General features: G+C 48.6%; 1 protein-coding gene across 1 annotated transcript in view; it reads right to left on the reverse strand.

Annotated features, from left to right (window-relative positions):
* Window positions 1-17,261, reverse strand: part of PDLIM1 (PDZ and LIM domain 1) — a 34,706-nt gene extending 17,445 nt beyond the window's left edge. The window contains exons 1-3 of the mRNA XM_054729147.1: window positions 17,062-17,261; window positions 4,015-4,166; window positions 1,111-1,195 (exon numbers count right to left, since the gene is read on the reverse strand). Of these exons, the coding sequence (XP_054585122.1) occupies window positions 1,111-1,195; window positions 4,015-4,166; window positions 17,062-17,157 (333 nt within the window). The 5' untranslated portion in view covers window positions 17,158-17,261. The remainder of the gene's footprint in view (window positions 1-1,110; window positions 1,196-4,014; window positions 4,167-17,061) is intronic.
* Window positions 17,262-21,968: the final 4,707 nt, after the last annotated feature.

Here is a 21,968-nt window from a genome sequence, read left to right on the forward strand (position 1 = left end):
CGTCTAAAAGAAGTTTTTAAAAGCTGTTGTCAATTTACTTATGAACTTACTAATAGTTCATTATTTATCCAACAGACACCTACTTGGTGAAAAATAGTATGTCTAGTGTATGGAATTTTACACTTGTCCTAAACTTTCTTCTTTAGGTTTTTTCCCCTTATTTAAAAAAGAATGCCCATTCACTGTAGCTTATTTACAAGATGTAATTAAGAAAGTAATAAATCACCTATACTCTAAATACTGAGGAATATTTATAAATATGGGATCCTAGGACAATCTACTTCCTTTTTTTAAAATATGTTTTTATTCACCTTTTTTTTTTTTTTAGAGAGAGAGAGAGAGGAAGGGAGAGGGAAAGAGAAATATCAATGATGAAAGAGAATCACTGATCGGCTGCTTCCTGCACGCCTCACACAGGGAATCGAGCCTGCAGCCCAGGCATGTGCCCTGACCGGGAATCCAACCGTGACCTCCTGGTTCATAGGTCGATGCTCAACCACTGAGCCACGCCGGCCGGGTGGGACAATCTACTTTCCCAGGAAATTCACACTGTGCATGGACTCCCTACCATTTTTCACTGTGAATGGCCACTTCATTTTCGTAATTTTAAGGTCTCACTAGAAGTCCCACTGCAACAAGAAGGGAGACTTGCACCCTCAGGATCATGGAAATCAGACAGTGGGAAACCAGGAGAGAAGCAGAGCTCACTGCTAACCTTCCCCTCAGCTCCTCTAGCGTCCAGGCCTCGAGACTCAACCGTACCTTCCTCCCCGGCATAATTCATTCGTCTCTGACGTCCATAATGAGTTGAGTCAGCTCCTTGCTTTTACGTGGTCCCGCCGCCCCATTCTGCACAGGAAGGCTTCCCCCCGCTTCCCGTAACGCCTTCCTACCCCCAGCTTCCAGCCCGGGCCAGTGTCACAGCCTTGGGGTTTTCCAGCCTTTTCCTCCTGCAGTTCCCTTACGGGAAGAGCTGAACCGGAGCCAGGACCCAGCACGGACAGTGGAGGGCTCTCCCTGCCGTCTGATGGCCGGGCCTCCACGGCAGGAAAAAACGGGCGTCGTCTTGCCGGGCCGTGCGAGGAGTGGCAGGGGTGGACAAGTACTTACTTGCGGTTCAGAGGCCAAGTTCATCTTGTACGGGTGACGTTTCCCTTCCTCTGTCACGAGAGGAGACCAGACTTTATGCTCAGATCTGCAAGAGAGGGACAAAGCTGCTCTTTCGTGCGTGCTAAGTCAATAATACACGCCAAAGCAGAATGGGAAGAAGATGCCCCCTCCGGCCTGACGCCCAGGCTCTGAGCCAGCACCCTGCCACCCGCCTCCCCCTCCACTTAGCCACTAGGGTGATCTTTCGAAAGCACCGAGTCTGACTACGCCGTGTCTGATAGCTGCCCACGCTCAGCCCTGAGGGGCTTTCCAGCTGCTGGGATTTCGTGAGCCTCGACCTCCCTCACTACACTGTCTCGCGGACCCTCAGCCACTGCTAACCTTCCCCAGGCCGCCTCCCTGCTCCTGAGCATGCCTCCTGCTGCCCACCTCTGCTCAGAACAGAATGAGCATCTCCCTTCTCTCTCCCAGTGATCTTGATCCAACCTGATAACCAACTTATTCCTGAAGCATGTCTGGGCCCAATAAAAGCGATGCCTCCTTTATTGAGCTTGCAAAGGATTTCTCTGTATCAATTGCAATCTCAGTCTGGTCTCAGTTTTCATTAGTGTAGGTTTTTTTTTCTCTCTTATAGGGAGAGAATATTTTACTTACCTTTGTACTGTCAGAGTGCCTAGCACAGTACAAAGATTTTACTCAAGCACAGAAGTAAAATCTGTTCAGTTTGTTGGTAAATGGGTCAAAAATCAATTAAACTACCTCTCTATATAAAACCCTAATATGCAAATAGACCGAATGTCGGAACTACCGAACAACCAGTCGCTATGACATGCGCTGACTGCCAGGGGGCATGCACGGAACATGGTGGGTGTTGGCAGCAGGCGACAGAGTGTGGAATATGGCGGGCATCGGCCATGGTGGAATGGTGGAGCAGGTGAGCAGGGGCGCCAGACCAAGGTGGGGCGCCGGTCGCTGTCATCGGGACAAGTGCGTATGGTGGTTACTGAAAATTCTCTGCTCCCACGTGCGCCACGGTCCCGCCAGGCACTCACACCTGCTGCCGGTGACAGAGCCACCGCTCGCACCTGCTGCCAGCGCCCGGTGCTGTCCCAATCACTCGGCGCTGTCAGTGGGTGCAAGCGGCAGCTGCCGGCCCTGATTGTCCCTGAGGGCTTCTCCACCTCCCCTGCTCCTGAGGGGCGATAGGGGCAGCAGCCACTGCTCACATCCAGTGACAGTGCCAGCCCCGCTCACACCCACTGCTGGCGCCGGCCCCAATTGCTCCGCGCCATCGGCGGGTGCAAGCGAGGCTGGCACCGTCAGCGCATAGGAGCGGCAGCAGCAGGATGGGCCGGGTGGGGGCACGGAGAATGGGATGAGACCCGCCCCTGTGCCCACCACAGTCTTGCAGCCCACAGTTCCTTTCAAGGTGCACAAATTCGTGCACTGGGCCCCTGGTTAATGAAAAAGTGAGTGAATGTCAAACTAAGGCTTGAAGGAGAAGATCTGGACTGAGATAGAAATGGAAAAATGAATGAGGGGGGTAAATGAACTCTTGTGGGGGTAGTCATAAAATGTGTACCTCCCATGAGGATAGGGCACTGACGTGTACATAGTTTTAGCTATCCTGCCCCGCACTTGGTCCTCCCACCAGTCTTGTGGTGCAGGTAGAAGAAAGCCAAAAACCTACTCACCGATGAGAGCCTGAGCCAAGGGTTCGTGATGAAGAGCTAAGGTTAATGAGACCTTAAAGAGCAGGTTACCGTAACAGATCAGAATGAAGAATGGGAACTTGATCCAAGAGGAAATTAGGGAGCCATCAAGGTTGAATCAAATCGCTTCTGAAATCATGCTCTTTCCTTCCAAGACTCAACAAAAGAACGGGAATTCTACCCCCATCACCACTCCCAGGGCGCTCTCCCCACTCGGCAGCCTCTGAGAACAGCCAGCTCTCCTTTCTGGCCGTGTCCCTGAACGTACCCTCAGCGCTTCGCCTGGCCGGTTGCTACCTTTCCCTGTCACTGTAATCTCCTGGCGCAGGACCCACTGCTGGCGTGGTGTGGCAGGAGCCACGTCCTGAGCAGATTCTCAATGGTTTCCAGGAAGTTTTCATTTCGTTATACTTGGCAATAGTTAACGATCTTACTTCCTCAAAGTGGTACTGGATCAAGTGAAAATGCAGAGCCCTAGCTGGTTTGGCTCAGTGGATAGAGCGTCGGCCTGCGGACCAAAGGGTCCCAGGTTCGATTCCAGTCGAGGGCACATACCTTGGCTGCGGGCTCCTCCCCAGCGCAGGCCCTGGTCTGGGCTCGTGCAGGAGGCAACCAATCGATATGTTCCTGTCATATGTGTCTTACTCTCTCTCTTCCATTCTCCCTAAAAATCAATGGAATAATATCCTCAGGTGAGGATTAACAACAACAACAAAAAAATGCATAAAGACCCCACAATATAAGAAGCACTATGACAATTAAGAGGGGAAATAAGCAACTGAAATTCCAATTCCACAGACCTTTTTAATTATTATTTTTTATTCCTCACCCGAGGATATTTTTCCATTGATTTTTAGAGAGAGTGGAAGAGAAAGGGAAAGAGAGAAATATTGATGTGAGAGAAACACATTGATTGGCTGCCTCCTGCAAGAACCCCGACCAGGGCCGGGAAGGAGCCTGCAACCGAGGTCCGTGTCCTCGACCGGAATCAAACCCAGGACCCTTCAGTCCGCAGGCCGATGCTCTATCCACTGAGCCAAACCGGCTAGGGCAATTCCACAGAACTTTTGACCTGCCTATGGATACATGGCACCGCGCTGGGGTGTAAGGGACTCTGAGATGGGAGAGGCAGTCCTTGCCACAAGCAGCTTCCAGTGGATCCGAAAGGAATGGGTGTTTCCCCGAGCCTTACCTGGATACTGTAAGAGTCATGTTGTCTACACAGCCCTTGATTTTGTTCTGAGCTTCCAAGTGCGTCATGTTGCTGGTATTTTCCCCATCGATGGCTGTAATTATGTCTCCAATACATAAATTAGCTATCGCAGCCTTGCTTCCGGGAGTAACCTGGGAAAAGGGAAAGAGCGAGTTACTTCTCGTCTCCAAGGCAACCACTGAGTAAGTTATCACCAGGCCAGGTATTCACGGATGTGGATCAAAGCATGTAAAAAGGAAAGGGACGAAAACCGTGTCGACAGTAACAAACCTTTATATTTATGGACTACATTATGGTTTACAAAGTCCTTTTCTACATGCTATCTCACGGGGTCCTTACAACAACCTCGTGAGAAAGGACAAATACCAGTCCCCATTTTAGAGACCTGCCTGGGGTCTCCCAACTTGCATATTGCTATAAGGGTGGGGAAAAGTAGGTTGACAGCTGTGAGTACGTGAAACATACAGTTTATTCTTATATTAGTATTTATTAATTATTGTCTTATTTTCCGTATGAATAATTATAAACTTACTTTTGCCCCACCCCGTATTTACTACTAGTCAACCAACTAGTTTATTACAGAGCTAGGACTCAAACCCGGAAACCAGACCTCTGAACCTTGCGGCTTCCTTAAAATAAATTGCCCATTATATTAAAAACACACACACTTAGAGAACATTATGTACAGTAACATCTGTGTCTATAAAAGCCTTAGGAATTAATGTTATTTATGCTCGGAAACAAATTGGAACACTGAACACCAAGTTGTTCAGTTATATATTTCTGTAATGGTTCCGGTTTTTACGATGAGCTTGAATTACTTTTGTAATTAAAAAAGACAATAGCCCTAGCTGGTTTGGTTCAGGGTATAGAGCGCTGGCCTGCAGAATGAAGGGTCCTGGGTTGGATTCCAGTCTAGGGCACATACCTCGGTTGCAGGCTCGATCCCCGACTGGGGTCAGGGCATGTGCGGGAGGCAACCAATCGATGTGTCTCTCTCACATCGATTTTCTCTGTCTCTCCGCCTCCCTTCCACTCTCTCTAAAAACCAATGAAAAAATATCCTCGGGTGAGGATTAACAACAACAAAAAGGCAGTAAGAGTATTTTTAAGTCTGTAGAGTGGGTTTAGTATTTACACTGGCTCATTCCCTCCCGCCCAAGAAGCTGGCTATGATTAGGGTCATTTTCTATAGGGGCTGGTTTACTGCAGGACAATGCTTCTGAGCCAATGGTTCCAAATTATCGGGCCCCCGATGCTTGGGGGAGTGAATCAATTACTGCAACGGGTCATCAAAACCCATCTGCCTACTGACTATTCCATGTGAACTGAACAAATATCGTGCCTCACACACAGATGTCCAACTGTTATTCAAATAAACACACATGCTGTAGTGTGGCAAATGAAATACAAACTCAGTGTGAAGCAGTATTAACCTCGGCGTAATTTCTCGTTATTAGGCTCCATACTAAAATCATTACTACCATGCCAGTGTCATTCCATGACTGTGACATAAAAGGCTTCCCTGAAGCCCTGGCCGGTGTGGCTCAGTCGGTTGCATGTTGTCCTGTACACCAAAAGGTTGCCAGTTTGATTCCCAGTCAAGGGCACATGCCTGGGTTTGGGGCTTGATCCCCGGTAGGGGGCATGCAGGAGGCAGCTGATGGATGTTTTGTTCTCCCTCTCCCATCCTCTCTTTCTAAAAATAAATAAAAAATGTATTAAAAAAAAAAATACTTTTCTTAATGAGAATTCCAAGTCCCCCCGCAGCAGAGTGATGGCAACACACCCAGACTCCCAGCGACCACAGGTTGTGGCCCCCCCTTGGAGAGGGCCCTGGACCCCTGGGAGCCAACGGCCGAGGATCTCGTGACGCGTGCGCCTCTGTAAGGCTGACCCAGGGGTAAGAGGCCCTCCCAGGCACCACAGCAAGACACAAGGCTCAAGCCCTAAGCCCCCGCATCTGATGTGGCTTCAGCAGCCAGTTTCCAACTTCACCTCAATGACAAGGCCGGCACCTCCGAGGTGGCTGGTGTGCTGTCGGGGTCCATCTCCCCATTAGCACCCAACCCTGTAAACTGAAGAGGGGATGACTGGATCCTGGAGGTCCCTTCTGGCTTAGACAGGCTCTGACGTTACCAGGCAACACTCTCCTGGAATGCAGCAGGACGTGGAAACCAGGGCAGAGATCTTGACCTCAACTTCCTTTCGGGCTTTCCCATCGTCCATCTACCAGCGAGCCAAGGTCAGACCTTTTCTCCCCCGGCCACTGGGAAGAGACATGCGCACCACAGACAAGCGTGGCTGCTTTCCTTCAGCCAGCATGGTGGAACTGGCCTCTGAGTCCGCAGCACAGGCCGTGAAGACGGATTCCTCTCCGGAGGAGACTGATCTGACATCACTTCATGTATAGCTCCGTTTTTTTTTTCTCAAGAACAGTACACCCCTTGTTTAAAAAATGGCCCTGGGCATCACTTCATTTGGGATTAGCAATGCTTCTAGATTGGCAAGCTCTACCTCCAGAGGAAGGAGCCTGATCAAACTCATGTCTATGACCGAATCTAATGGGGCTAAAGATAAAATCCAAAATCATCAGCCAGGTGCCTAACGACCATGCCTCCCTCCTAACCTACTTCCTGCCATTCCCCCACTAAACTCTAGCTACCGGGGTTCCTTGTTTCTTTCCCACTGCGGGACCTTAGCACCTGCTGTGGCCTCTGCCTGATGAACGTCTCACCCTTCAGGCCTCAGCTTCAAGAGCCCTTTCTCAGAAGCCTTCCCTCGCCTCCAATCTAAGTTATATCCCCCATCATCCTTCTTCATCGAGGCACTTGTCACACTAGGTTTGTCCATCTGTTTTGTGGGTTAATTTACTTAATGTCTGAGGACCTACTAAACAGGAAGGTGTGTGAGGGCAGATTTTGTCTGCCTTTGGCGCTGTGGTATCCCCAGTGCCCAGCACCATGCCTAGCACATAGTAGGCACTCAATAAACAGTTGTCCAATGAATGATGGAATCTAGAATATCTAGTGTTATTAAATATGCATTCATGCTACTTAATTTTATCCTTTAAAAATGTGACTATTTTAAAAAGGGATCAAATCATCATTTCCCTCGGCATGGCTACCCTGGAACGTGACCACTCACAAAACTAAAATGATGGGAGTGGGAGAAAAAGTTTGAAAAGATGAAAAAGGAAGTTTCCCTTGATTTTATGTATTTCCAAGTATTTCTCTTGAGATACTCAGCGGCTAAGAGCTCTGGAATTTCCAGCATTTGGTTCAAACTGTCCTGTGGGAGAGGCATTTCTGCTCAGAACATCCCACAGGTCCAGGACAAGCTAGAACCAGTCTCAAGAGCCCTGAGCCTGAGTAATCAAGGCCTGGCCATCTATCTTTCCATCTACTTTTTTTTTTTTTTTTTTAAGCCAAACCGATGGGAAGCTAAAGGAAATCTCAGAGTGTTACAAGACAACATCATCAGATGGGACTTGGATGAAATTACACATAAACCGATTAAATTCATTCTTTTATGAGCTGTTGGGTTTTTGGGGTTTTTTAAATGACTTAAACAAATTACAGATTTGCCTTCACCCAGCCAGGTGAGCATTGACCTATGAACCAGGAGGTTACAGTTTGATTCCAGATCAGGGCACATGCCCAGATTGCTGGCTCCATCCCAAGTAGGGAGCATGCAGGAGGCAGCCAATTAGTGATCCTCTCTCATCATTGATGTTTCTATCTCCCTCTCCCTTCCTCTCAGAAATCAATAAAAATATATTTTAAAAATGAAAAATATGTATATTTGCCTTCTACAAAGCCCTTTCACACCCAATCTCCTCTTTGAGATTTTAATAATGACCTCACCACCAACATACAACAATGACAGATGAGGAAACTGACTCACAGAAGCTGTGACTGACTCAAGTTCACCCAGCTAACGGCTTGAGCCTGAACTTGACACCAGACTCCCTTTCTGCTTTACCACAAAGCCACAAGCAGATGCTTCAAGCCCAAAGCGAAAGAGAAATCCAGAATTAAAGAGACTCATCACATTCTACAAAAGGTACGGGAGTGTCACAGATCCTGCTGCTGCCTGGGTGCCCCGTCAGCTCAATTGCTCTGTACTGAGCTGGAGCCGGGCAACCTCGTCCCTTATAAAATATACAAATCAGAACACAGACTGAAGGGCCTCAGGGAGACCGATCTCCAACACCAGTTAGTTCCCATCTTGACTGGTGGACTCCAATCCTTACCACACTCTCCATTCTTCATAATCATCAGTTTTGGTCAAGGGTTAACTTACCAATCCTCGTGATAAGATCAGGTGGGACTATTACTGCATCATTACAGATGAGGAAATGGAGGTACAGGGGTTAAGTGGCTTTCCTGAGGTTATGAGCTGGTGAGTGGCAGGCTGTGGGCTCCAGAGTCCATCCACTTAACCCAGTATGCCACAATGTCCTTTCTAATTTCCTCCTGACCATCAAGCACCATCGGAATCAGCTCATGATGGAGTCAGCTTCAATTTCTAAAATGGAAATCCTATCCTCTCCTCCAAAGAAACAGACCCATTAATTGAATGGACATCCTCAAAACCCCTTTTCCAGCTTTCTTCCCCAGAGACCACACAACTCAATCACACAACTCCTGCTGCCTAAGAATGGGTTTTAGGCACAATGGTTTCCACTAATGACCAACCTGCTCTTTTCCGCAGAATCCGCTCATGCCTTCTTTGCTCCTGTCCCGCCCGCAGACCTGCTCAGAGGCAGGGTGCACACTCGCCCTGCACTGCAAGCTCCTCCTTGCATCTTTAAAGCCTGTGGGATGCTAACAGACTCCTGAGCACACAGAAGGTTGTGAAGAGTTCAATTTCACTTCTAAATGGTGCAGACTAGAACTCTGATATAGCTCTCTTGCTTCCTTCAATTTACATCTAAATACTTACATACTGCTGTTAGGTAGAACTGCACGCATACCCACCCCGGCCATGACCAATGAAGAGGTAACCTTCCCCTGTGATAATGGCATGTTTCCACTTTATCCTTCCTCTCTCACTCATTCACTCACTCATTCATTCATTCACTCATCACACAGTCATTCCTGAAGTACATTCTGAAAGACAGTGTAGCTTGTTGATGAAGATGTGGCTTCTGAAGTCAGATGGTCAGGGTGCAAGTCCTGTCTCTGCCACTTATAAACTAAGTGTCCCTGGGAGGGATATTTCACCTTTGTGTGCCTCACTCTTCTCATCTCTGAAATGGGGATGGTAGCAGTCCTGACAACAGAAGGCTGTTGTGAGGATCACATGAGATGATTCAGCCAGAGCATACTGTCAAACGCTAAAAACGAGAGCTATTATTTGTAGCTTCCGGTATCCACACAGGCACTGGAATCCAGATGGAGAAGGATCAATCACAACCTCCTAAGAAAGACAGGCATGTACAACAGCGGATGAGAGCTGTGCTAGAAGCAAGCAAAGAGGCAGTGGGAACCTAAGGGTAGAATCAGGGAAGACTCCCTGGAGGAGATGTTGCTTAAAACTGTGCAAAGACACTGCAGGAGACGGGAAAACGCACACCCAGTGATAGGAACAGCATGTGGACTGGCATGGATGAAACCCAGGACCTGAAGGGAGAGGAAGGGGATGAGGCTGGACATGTAAGGAGATCAGACTGCAAGGGCCCTGTTATTTTCCTTCTCACAAGATTGTACCTTATCTGGGAGACAATGGAGAACAACAAAGGAATCTAAACATAGCATTTGACTCAACTGCCCAGTCGCTGCCAAGAAACAGCCACCAAGCCTTAGTTTTGCTGAGATTAAGGTGACTGAATGACAACACTCTCCTGATGGCAGTTCAAAGAAACAGGCCCATTCAGGGCCACCCAGTCAGCCTCCAGGCCAACCACTGGGAGGCTGGCTTCCCCAGTGAGCCTTGCAGAAGGCTGTTCCATTAAAAGGGCGTGTTGCATTGACAGCTAGATGGGGTTCCTTTAACTCCCCAGGCTCAACATTGAAAGCTGGAGGCCCATGAAATGAATCCAGCCTGCAATCTTGTTTTATTTTTTTTTTAACTTAAATTACTTGGTAATAATTACATGTCAATAAATTTCATACAAAACCCCTAGATTCTCAGTTTCTTGTGAAAAATCAGAAAACCTAGGCATTCTGGATCTATATTCCCGATGGCAACCCTCAGCACCAGCTACAGAGCTTGTACCCTCTAGATGGGACATACGCTCTCCATTCAGCCACAGCCCACCCCCCACACTCCCAAGCTCTATTGCCCTCAACACAGAAACTTCGTACCAGCTGCCATTATCATCATTCTTGGAGCTATTAATTTCATTTTCTTACTCCCTCATCCCTGAGTCAAAACTCATTTATGTTGCCTCCTGACCCCTTCATGCAAATGTGTTTGTAACTAACCCCTGGCCTAGTTAAAAAGTTAGGTAAAGCTGCCCTGGCTGGATGGCTCAGTTGGTTAGAGCATCATCCCGTACACCAAAAGGTCACAGGTTCAATTCCCGGTCAGGGCACATACCTAGGTTGCAGGTTCAATCCCCAGTTGGGGTGCGTTAAGGGAGGCAACCAATCAATGTTCATCTCTCTCTCTCTCTGTCTCCTTCCTTCCGCTCTCTCTCAAATCAATAAAAACATATCCTCAGGTGAGGACTGGCAAAAAAAGAAAGTTATGTAAAACAAAATTATATGTAGAAACATTTTATGACTAAGATTATAAGATGCCCTGGTTCGCACAGGATAGTAACCAACTTTCCCATCTTGATTATCAAAAGCACTTCCATTTCAAGTGTTCCAGTCCAGATGACAAACTGCACTGCTGTCCTTCTGGTAGAAATGGGGATTTTAACCAGATGTTTGTCAAACAGTTTGCACAGTTCTGATGCAGAACCCCGCACCCCAGGGGAGAAATGGTCTCTATTCAGAAGAGTCTCCGACTTTTACCTGTGGACAGAATATAGGCCCATTTCCTGAATATTCACAGAACATTGTTAACCTTGACCCTTGCATTTGACCCAACTCACCAATAAGTCAGGAAAACTAGTATTTGCAAGGATGAGGCAATGGTTCCTAAACAAGTTAGTCATCAGATCCCCTAGGGGTTATAAAAAATACACAGATCTCCACACCCCACCTTAGATCTACTGAAGGTCTACACAGTGAGACCATAATCTACTTTTTTTTTAAAAAAGCTTCCCAGGAAATTCTGGTGTTTACCAGGTTTGGAAACATCAAGGGGGATGTTGACTATCCTTTCCCCGAAGTACTCTTCCTGAATGATGTTAACTCATCAAGGTAAACAAAAAAATACTTAGACCCACATCTCAGCTCCTCCAAAAACAACTGTAAGGGCTTACACTCCTGTTAAAGTGCACAGAAGGCCCTTGAGAGAAACGTCCATTAGAAAAGTATTTCTCTAACCTCTTATCAAAGGAGTGTTTTTTTATAAAATACAGTCCCTATAATGTTGGTCAAAATCCTTGAAGCTCTTTGCAAACGGAGTATTGTAGAAGTAATTTCATTCCAGATGTGTCAATAACTCAACCTGGTTCCTGTTTTGCCTTGGCCAGAAAACTCACAGCTAAACATAGTACACAATTAAATTTCAGAAACCACCTGATTTAAAGGTCCGGACCCATCTCTCTTTTGTTCTATGTTCATAAATCCTATTATGTGTGTTATGTTTTAAATACTCTAAATACGTGTTTGGTGTTGTAAATCAATTTAAATCCTCTTTACAAGTAGGTGAGATAGCCTAAATGAAGATCGTATTATATGGAACGAGACGAGAATAATGAAATTTGGGATTCAAGTTGAATCTCATAGTGTCATAGGCCTTTAAGAACCACCCATGGCTGGGGCAAAGTGAAACTGTATGATTTTATGTAGGTTGTCCTGAAAACCCCAAGAACGTGTCAAAATGTTCTTGATTACTCTATGACCATTTTCTCAAGGCAATGTGGCAATCAAGTGGGGTTCAGGTACATTAGAGGATTTGTGCCTTAATCAAGCTTCATTTCATGCTCAGTGCAAACGGAAGCTCTTAACACTAAGCATGGCAGTTCAGAGAGACTTCCTGCTCTCCGTCTGAAAGAACAACCATCATTTCTTAGGTAGGAATAGAATTAAAAAGCAGATAGCAAAACAGAATACCTTAATGTATCAAGAAGCCACTGAGTCTCTCAAAAGTCTCCCAACAAGCCCCAGGAGCCCCGTGTGCAATAACCACCACCCCTAACCTAAGTCCTAGCCAATCCCCCAGGCTATGGGGACCTGACCTTCCTCTCTGTGAAAGGCCAACGCCCGCGTTCTTCTGCTCCGCGGAGCAACGCAAGGCACAGCCTAAGGAATGAGCACAATGCAAGGCACAGCCTAAGGAATGAGCACAATGCAAGGCACAGCCTAAGGAATGAGCACGGCTTGGAAGCCAGGACAAGCCTGGTCCCAGCACAAAAGCAATTCCTTGGTGCTTTTCCCAGTCCTGACCAGCAGGACCGTGTGACCTCAGTGGTGAGCTGGTCCTCTCCTCGCAGTCACCTGCCAGGCTGCAATACCTTAAAGCCATTCTCCTTCCCTCTCTCCTCCTCAAAGACAAAGCAGCCCCTTTGATATCCACAAAGGGGGGGAGAGGGGGGCCTCTGGTTCGGGGTCATGACATGGCTTGGTAAATTTCAGGCCAGGCGGCTCAAGCATTCACTCACATGCTATTCCCCTTTGATCCATCCTCTTCCCCCTATCTCCTTAGATCAGCTGTGACCAGCTGGAGTGGCTAATATTTCTCAGGTAATGGGTTTCACAGAATGAGGGAGTACCGAGCAAGGGGCCATTAACGCCTAATGAGCCTTCATGGACATTTCTTGGTTTTCATAATCGGACAGATGAGCCCTGACCTTTATGCCATGATGTAAACCTACGTGAGTCTGGATATAACGCTCTTGAAAAATCAGAAAAGGCCCTCTGGCTACAGAGCACCTATTACTAAGCACCCCTTAGTTACATTGAGCAATTCGCCACAAAACCACAGGCTCTCAGCAAAGGCGTCCCCGGGACTCAAGAGGAAAATGAGCAGCTCCTCCCACAACAGCACCCCAATCTCTGGCCCCGCCCCTTCCTGTCTTTTGTCAGTTGCTGGGAGAGAAAAACAGTCAACATACACCCAGCAGCAATGTGGACCTGGGTGTGGATTCTCTGAAATCTTCCCTTGAAAGCAACTGGAGGAAATGAGAAATTGACATAGAGCCCAGCTGCCTGGCTCAGTGGCTGAGCATTGACCTGTGAACCAGGAGGTCACCGCTGGATTCCGGTCGGGGTTGGGGGCTCCATCCCCAGGGTGGGGCCGGAAGGAGGCAGCCGATCAATGACTCTCCCTCTCCCTTCCTCTCTGAAATCAATAAAAATGTATGTGGTTTTTTTTTTTTAAAGAGGAAATTGACACAGAATAACAAAAACTCAAGGGGACAGACAACTGTAGATTTGGAGCAGAAAAAAAAAAACCTCAGGGGACAGTGGCCAATGTGTGCATCCTCAGGGAGTCCAAAGTAGAAGTTAATTAAGAAACTGGGAAAGGAAGAAAGCTAATTTATGTCCATTTAAAGTTGAAAAGCTGGACTGAAATGTTAAGTCACCACAATAACATAGATGAAAACGTGGAGGAGCAGACGTTAGCTACACACACAATGTATTCTGCATGAAGTCTGCTCAGAAACAGGGAAAATTAAGCTATGGTGTTCAGGAGGCAAATTTGGGTGGTGAAACCATAAAGAAAAGCAAGGTGATAAGCATAAGTCATGATAGGGTTATGGGTAGTGAGCTTCCGGGGCGCTGGCTATGTTCTATTTCTTGACCTGGGTGGTGGTGATTATACAGGCATTATTTACTTTATAATCATTTGCTATGCAATTATATTTTATGACTTTATTTCACAAAAAATAAGTTTTTAAAAAAAACACCACACACAACAAGCCCTAGCCCGTTTGGCTCAGTGGATAGAGCAGTGGTCGGCAAACTGCGGCTCGCGAGCCACATGCGGCTCTTTGGCCCCTTGAGTGTGGCTCTTCCACAAAATACCACGGCCTGGGCAAGTCTATTTTGAAGAAGTGGCGTTAGAAGAAGTTTAAGTTTAAAAAATTTGGCTCTCAAAAGAAATTTCAATCGTTGTACTGTTAATATTTGGCTCTGTTGACTAATGAGTTGGCCGACCACTGGGATAGAGCATTCCCTGCAGACTGAAGGGTCCCAGGTTCAACTCTGGTCAAGGGCACATGCCTGGGTTTCAGGCTTGATCCCCAGTAGGGGGCGTGCAGGAGGCAGCCAAGCAATGATTCTCATCATGGATGTTTCTCTTTCTCCCTCTCCCTTCCTCTCTAAAATCAATAAAAAAAAAAAATATATATATATATATATATATATATATATATATATGTAAAAAGCAATTTCAAGTACTCGGATTAGAGTTATATCCAGAAGCTTTAGCAATTTAACAAAAGACTAGAGCCAATACCAGAATAATCCATGCAAGAGAAAGCAAACCTAACTAACTAAAAGGCACTCCTCTCCAGGCCTAATTTTATGGTTTGCTTTGGTGTGGAGACTCAAAGTCTACATATCCAAACCCACACTAGCAAACTCGATCTGCCCAGGATGATAACTGTAACACACCTACCAACCAGAAGGTGTGTACCTCTCCAGCTCAGTGCTCACGCCTCCTCACTATTGTTCAGTTTACAGAGCACTCTCGCATACCGCACCTCACAGCCAGTGGCCGGGGTTATCTCCACTGCAGTTAGGGGGGCAGCCTCCACAACAGAAGGCTCACCCCAGGTTCCGCCGAGGAAGCAGCAGAAACCAGGCCAACGCCAGATCTCAGGCGGCCACTTTCCCATTCCCAGGAGCAGGCCCCCATTTTTCCATTTGGAAATAAATGAGATGAAGAAATAAGTAAGTCACTGTCTCATAAGCATGAGAATGTCACCTCTTCTGAGTCACTTTTCGCTTTTCAATTACAGCACCTGCCAAGGTAAAGATTAGCTTCCTTCACTAGACCATGGACACCTTGAGAAGAGAGTTGTATCCTCTCATTTCGGAGACCCCCAGGGCTTTGCGGTTTCTGGAACGTGCTGATTAAACATGTGATAACAAATAAATGAATTAATACGTGAAAGTACAAACTAATGAATTTACAGTGTTGCTTTCCAACCCATACTTTGTCATACCTACACAGTGCCGCCTACGTCAACTTTTGAAAGCAGTTAAAATGCCAGGCAAGTAACTGCCCTTTTAACAGATTGCCAATAGATCTTCCACTTCTTAAAAAAAAGAGGTTGCATGTCATATACAAATTCAGAAGTGGAGAGGGCTGACAGGTTAATTATAGACACAAAGAGTGGGGACAAATGGACTATGAGGTAAGCGAGTCTAAATGTGCCTTCCCTGGGCGGGCACTTTATTAATAAGCCTGAAAAGATTTACTGGGCATGGCCAGGTTCAGCTCTGTGCCAGGCTTGGGGGGGGGGGGGGATCCAGATAAGGAGAAGGCACAGTTTCTGCACTTGAGGAATTTGGGGAGACGGCCTGTACCTGCCGTAACAATCAAAGAGGTCCCTGCAGGGCAGCAGGTGGGGGATAGGGGGAAGATAGGGCCTAAGAACTCTTGACACCTGCCTTTTTCTGGGAGGTGGGGGGCGGAGGGGGATCAGAGAAAACCTCCTCAGTCCCACAGCCCCACCTGAAAGGAAGTGTGGGCAGAGAATCCAAGAGGAGGCCCCTAATTCTTTTCCTCCTGCACCTCCCACTGTATTCGTCAGCTGCTGGTGGCAGGGACTTCAGTCAAAAGGACCCATAGGGATCTTCCCCTTCTCTCTCCACTCTCACTCCCCTCCAAGAAAAAAGATCATCTGGTAGCTGAAGAGGCAAGTTTAGGGTCAGCTTTAGCAGATGGGCCCAACAATGGAACGTGAGACCTGAAGGCAAGGCGAGGACACCAGGCAGTGCTTTCTGCTCCTTTTCTTCATTTGGTCCACAAATGTGGATTGGCCGCCTTGTAGGAGCAGGCAGTGAAGGTGATGACTCTCAGTGGGGCCTCAGCCTTGCCTGTAGCCCAGGCTCATGACCAAAGCCTGGGCCTCAACACTGAGGCTGGGTCTCCCGCGGTTTCTGCCTCATTTGAGGGTGACGGGTCCGGAGGTCTCTGACGGAACCTGGGCCCTTCCAAAGAGAGGAGGCCCTTGTAAGAATTTAATTATTCCTCTGATTCAAGTATTCCCGGGGTTTCGAAAAGTGCTGATGGGCTGATAATCCGGGAATGCCAGAAAGAAATATGATCACGGCCACTCCCGCAGGGGGAGGAGAATGTCCAAAAAGGTTTATTGGGGGGGGGGGGGGAGGGTTGTTTCCAAAATTCCACTTTTTTCCCAAAAGGCATTAGGGAGGTGAGACCTGGCCATGGATCGGGTCCAAAGAGTGAGAAACGAGTTGTTTGGGAGGTGTTTAAAGTTCATCTCACTGGCCCCAGTGAACTTCCCCCCCACCCACCTCACTGTACAGATGGTCCGGGCGTTTCCAAACGACCTTCCGCCACTCTGAGCCTTTGAAGAACCGCAAGGTGTTAGCTCCCAGTGTGCGGGGTCTGCGGGGACCCTGGTCCTCTCGCCGCCGGACAAAGCGCGTCCACACGCCTGGACGCGCTCCCGGGGCGCAGGCACGAAAAGTGCCTTGTCCTTTCTCACGGACCCGGGAACTGCGCGCAGGCAGGCGGCCGCCCGGCGCTCCCCGGAGCGCAGCGTCTGGGAAGGGGCGGCGGGCCCGAGGCGCGCGGGAAGCGCTCCGTGCGCGGTGCTCCCGGCGCACCTGGCTGCGCCCGCAGCCCCAGCTCCGTCCCCGGCTCCCGAAACCGCCGTCTCCGACAGCGCCCACGGGGCCCCGGCCTCCCAGGTTCCCCCCCCGGGTCACGCCGCTCCCCAGCCGCGGCGCACCCGGCTCCCCGCGCGCCCCAGGCTGCTCTTACCCGGGAAATGGCGAGAGGCTGCTCGAAGTCCTTGCCCCCCACGAGGCGGAAGCCCCATGGCCCCGGGCCCTGGAGAACTATTTGCTCGGTGGTCATGGCACCGCGAAGGCGAGCGGCGACCCGCGAAGACAGACGCGGCAGGACGCGGCGGGCGCGCTGGGCTCCCCCGGCAGCTCTCCGAGTGCGCGCGCCGCGGGCCGGGAGCGCGGGGCGGGCGGGGGGGGGCGGGGGCGGCTCCGCCCAGGCAGTGGTGAGGCCGCCCGCCCCGCGCGTCCTCCCCGCCCAGTGTCCCGCCGAGGGTTAGGGAGTCGGTCCGAGAAAGAGCCTGGGGTCGGGTCTCGGGGCCACCCCAGCACCGCCGAGGGCGCTAGGGGAGAAGCACGCAGGTTCCGACAGACCCGGGCTGGGCGCTTTGTAAAACGATAAGAGGTGCTGTGCGCAGTCCGCCCTCTGAGAGCGGCCCCATCTTCACCTGTGCCTTCTGTAGACGATAATGACGTGCAAAAGGTGCAATCGAATGATCTCTGGAACCTACGGGGCAGACAGGGCCCCTGGCCCCATTTTGCCGCCGGGGTGACAGGGTCGGCCTGAGGTTCAAAGACTGGCCCGAGGCTACCCAGCTGGCGCCCCCCTAGCGAGGGAAGCCCGTCTGGGTGCGTTTACAATGCCAGTGAGACCGTCGCACGGTGTGGTCCAGTATTTGGAATCCAGAACCGTCCTAGAGAACTTCCTCCAGGCTGGAGTTCGCTGTGGGTTCTGACCTTTACAGCTCAGGCCTCCTGTCTGGGGGGCGGGCCAAGAGCTAGCTAATAAGAGGAAAGGGCACTGGGTTGCGTAGGAAGACTGGTTCCCAGCCTGCCACCAGCCTCCCGCCGGCCTCCGCTGCCCTGCTTTCTCCGTGCCAGACCAGCCCGTCTCTCACGCTGCCCACTGGTTCCTTGCTTCACGCTGAGTAAAGCCGAAATCCTTAAAACGCTTATGGGGCCACCCACAAGGAGGCCCACACCCTCTCTGACCTCATCTCCTCCAGCTGCCCCCCGCCGCACCTCGGGCTCCTGCCTCGGGGCCTCTGTCTGGAATGCTCACCTTGGCTCTCTTTGTTCAGAGGTCACCATCTCGGAGCGCCCTACTTAAACCTCCTCTCGCGAACGCTGTCGCCTTTCCTCTGCTTTATTTTTCTCCGTTGTATTTATCGCCATCTGACAGACTCTGCATTTTACTTATTACCTGCCCTACCCGACCCCTAAGCCTTTGTTCCGTGGGGGTAAGGTGTTTATCAGTTTTATCAGATTGTCCCAGTGTCTAGAATAGTGCACGGCACACAGTACTTAATGGATGCAATGCATTGGCCATTAGGACCACTTACCCTTTTCGGACCAGGTACCTCGTGGTTTTCTTGGCCCTCATTCATCCTGCCCCAGGGCCCCAGTGCTGTGCTTGGCACAGAGCACATGCCCGATGTGTGCGATATAGAGATTTATAAACCGTATATATTTACACATTCAGATGAGTAAAGTGTATTTCTCAAAAATATTTGGTTTTCACCTACAATTCCTGGCTCACAACTGCAGAAACCCACAAAATTTCCCGTGTTGAGAAAGATAGCGGTGTCTTTTGTTATGTGAATGAAGTGACTTGTAGAAAGCACCTATGGATGGGGGCTGGTTGCCTGGAGCGTGGACCACGTGATTTAGAGGTTTAGAATTTTCAATCCCATACTCCCCACCCCCACCTCCGGGAGGAGGGAGGGACTGGAGATGAATCAATCACCGACGGCGGGTGATTTAATCAGCCAAGCCTACGTATAAAAAGCCTCCATAAAAATCGACTGACCTCAACTCAGAGGTTCCCACAACCTTCTTCTCATTGGGTTCCGTGAATTTGCTTTTGAGAGCTTCCAGGTTGGTGAACACAGGGATATGCGGGGAGAGTGGTGCACTTGGAAATGGCTTGGAAGCTCCGCACGCCCCCCCCCCAAAAAAATCCTTACCCTATGCATCTTAACATCTGGCTGTTCCTAAGTCATATCCTTTTACAATAAACCAGAGCTGTAGCAAGTAACAGATTTCTCTGAGTTCTTCGAGCTGTTCTAGCAAATTAATTGAAAGCAAGGAGGAGGTTTTGGGAACCTCTGATTTTATAGCCAGTCGGTCAGAAGTGCAGGTAACAACTTGGACTTGTGATTGGCATTCTGAGTTGGAGGGGGTCGTTGGAACCTCCAATCTATCACCTGTGGTCACCCCTGGGCAGAAAATATGAAATGGAAAGTTTCAGAAATAAACAATTGAAGCTTTAAATTGCTCAGTGTCCTGGGTCGTGTTGGAACCTCCAATCTATAGCCAGCTGGTCAGAAGCACGGGTGTGAGCCTGATTAAGGCTGGCTTCTGAAGTGTGTGTGTGTGGAGGGGCGCAGTCTTGTAGATAGTGTCAAAGTTGAGTTGATTTCTTGAACACCTTGCTGGTGTCTAAGAATTGTTGGCGTGGGGAGAACCCCACCCCATCCCACGATCCAGTTGGGTCCAGGAACTTAATTGAATGTGTTTGTTAAAAACAGGGCTCTGCCCTAGCTGGTTTGGCTCAGTGGATAGAGTGTTGGCCTGCGGACTGAAGGGTCCCAGGTTCGATTCCAGTCAAGGGCACATGCCCAGGTTGCAGACTCGATCCCCAGTGAGGGGCCTGCAGGAGGCAGCCAATCAGTGATTCTCTCTCATCAATGATGTTTCTATCTCTTTCCCTCTCCCTTCCTCTCTGGAATCAATAATAAATATATTTTTAAAACAAAAGCAGGGCTCTGTCTTCTGGTCTACCTACCAGATTACACATGAAAGGATCATCTTACTTCTCTGATTGTATCACAGCACGATGTCTATTTTTAGGAAGGGTTTGCTTACATTTAGAAAGCAAAGTGGATTTATGTTATCTATACATCCCTCCCATCCCTTGATATTCTTTGAGTCTGAGAAAAAAGGAATGGACTTGCAGCCAGGAACCAGCCAGCCACCGGCTTCATGGAAGCCCCAAATCCACTGGCGTTGATTAAGATTCTGCTGATTAGAAAACATGCTAGTGTTTCAAGTCCTTGCAGAATGTGGGGAGAATTGCTAAATTCCGAGTCTGCCCTTAGATGTGTAGCAGTTTGAAGTATTTTGTGTCCGAGGAGGAGGAAAAGGTGGAAAAGCCACAGCTTCTGTGCTCCCAAGGAGGGGGCCTGCCTCTCTCTCATTCATCCTGTGTGTCCTGCTAGCAGGGGCCTGATACTCATAGGTGCCAACAGTGCTTATTCTACACAATAGTCTTTTTAAAAATATATATTTTTATTGATTACAGAAAGGAAGGGAGAGGGAAATAGAAATACCAACGATGAGAGAGAATCATTGATCGGCTGCCTCCTGCACACCCAACCCTGGGGATGGAGCCCGCAACCTCCTGGTTTATAGGTCGACACTCAACCACTGAGCCACGCCAGTCAGGCTACACAATGTTCTTTGCAGGTGTGGGCACTGGTGCAATTGTGAGGGCCGGGAGTCCTCAGTTGCTTCATTTAGTTGTTAAAGGTTCTCAGTTGTAGTCGGGATCTACGTAGCAAGAGCTATAAAACAGTCAACCCTTTGACCCATACATCCCCCTTCTGGGCAGTGATTCCAAGGATATAATTTAAAAGAAGAAAAAAAAAAGCTATATGTACAAAGATATTTATAGCCACATTATTTATAATGACAAAAAAAACAACAACACAAAAAACAAAACTGGAATCAACCAGTAACAGAAAAGTGGCTAAATATGGTGTGGCCACATGAGGGAAGAGTATGCAGCATGAGAATAACGACGCTGAGGACTAAGAGGAGACAGGGAAACGTGTTTTCAGAATAGGTAAAAATAAGTGGAACAAGACTATTTGTAAACCAAATATTATTGTTTGTAAAATTTATGTCAAAAAACGAAAATTATGTCTTCTTACTGCTAAAAATTAGGAGAAAGCACAAAAAGCTAACTTTGTTTTGGGAGATGCAATTGGGGGATTTTTAAAAAAGAATTTCCTCTAATGATGGTGTAAAGTTTTCAAAACAAATAAACTGTTCTCAGCTTCTTGGATTGGTGACTAAAGGTCAGTCTTTCTGGGGGTAGGAAGTCTCATCTTCTATCTTTTAAATCTCTTCTACTGGGGAGCTCTGAACTGACCACACAGCACGTACTCAAATGCCCAGGCCATTGACAGTTCTGGCCGGGAACGCAAGCAACCCTGTCTTATGTTAAACACCATTTCTTATTTATCCCTCCTCCCAGTTCCCTCAGACCTTTGACTCCTGCGGAGGCCTTAAGCAACCTCTCTGAACGTCAGTTGCCTTGTTATTATTATAATGAATTCCGTAGAAGTCTGTTGACCTCAACAGCCGCCACCAAATGTCTGGAAGGGGGTGGGTGGGGTGGGGTTGGAGGGGATGCAGGAGAATGCTGGAGAAATGGAAGCAAGGAGGGCAGGCACCGGACAGAGGAGTGGTCCAGGGAGCGGGGCGGACAGTGGGTCTTTCCAGTTATCAATCCGGTTTTGCAGTGTGGACAGGGTGGGGGGCTCTGCCTGCGGATTCCCCCAGTCTGGCTTCTGCAGAGCTGGCAACCCCACACCCAGGGTGCCATTGCCAGGACCCCCAGGGGGCCACTCTGTGGATGGAGATAGAGACCAGGAATTTACCTATGGTCGTTTTTTCTTTTTAATTTTTAAAAATATTTTTATTGATTTCAGAGAGGAAGGAAGAGGGAGAGAGAGATAGAAACATCAATGATGAGAGAACAATTGATTGGCTGCCTCCTGCACACCCCGTACTGGGGATTGAGCCCGCAACCCGGGCATGTGCCCTTGACCAGAATCAAACCTGGGACCCTTCAGTCCGCAGGCTGACGCTCTATCC

Source organism: Eptesicus fuscus, chromosome 17 (genome assembly GCF_027574615.1).
Source record: "Eptesicus fuscus isolate TK198812 chromosome 17, DD_ASM_mEF_20220401, whole genome shotgun sequence".
Lineage (NCBI taxonomy): Eukaryota > Metazoa > Chordata > Mammalia > Chiroptera > Vespertilionidae > Eptesicus > Eptesicus fuscus.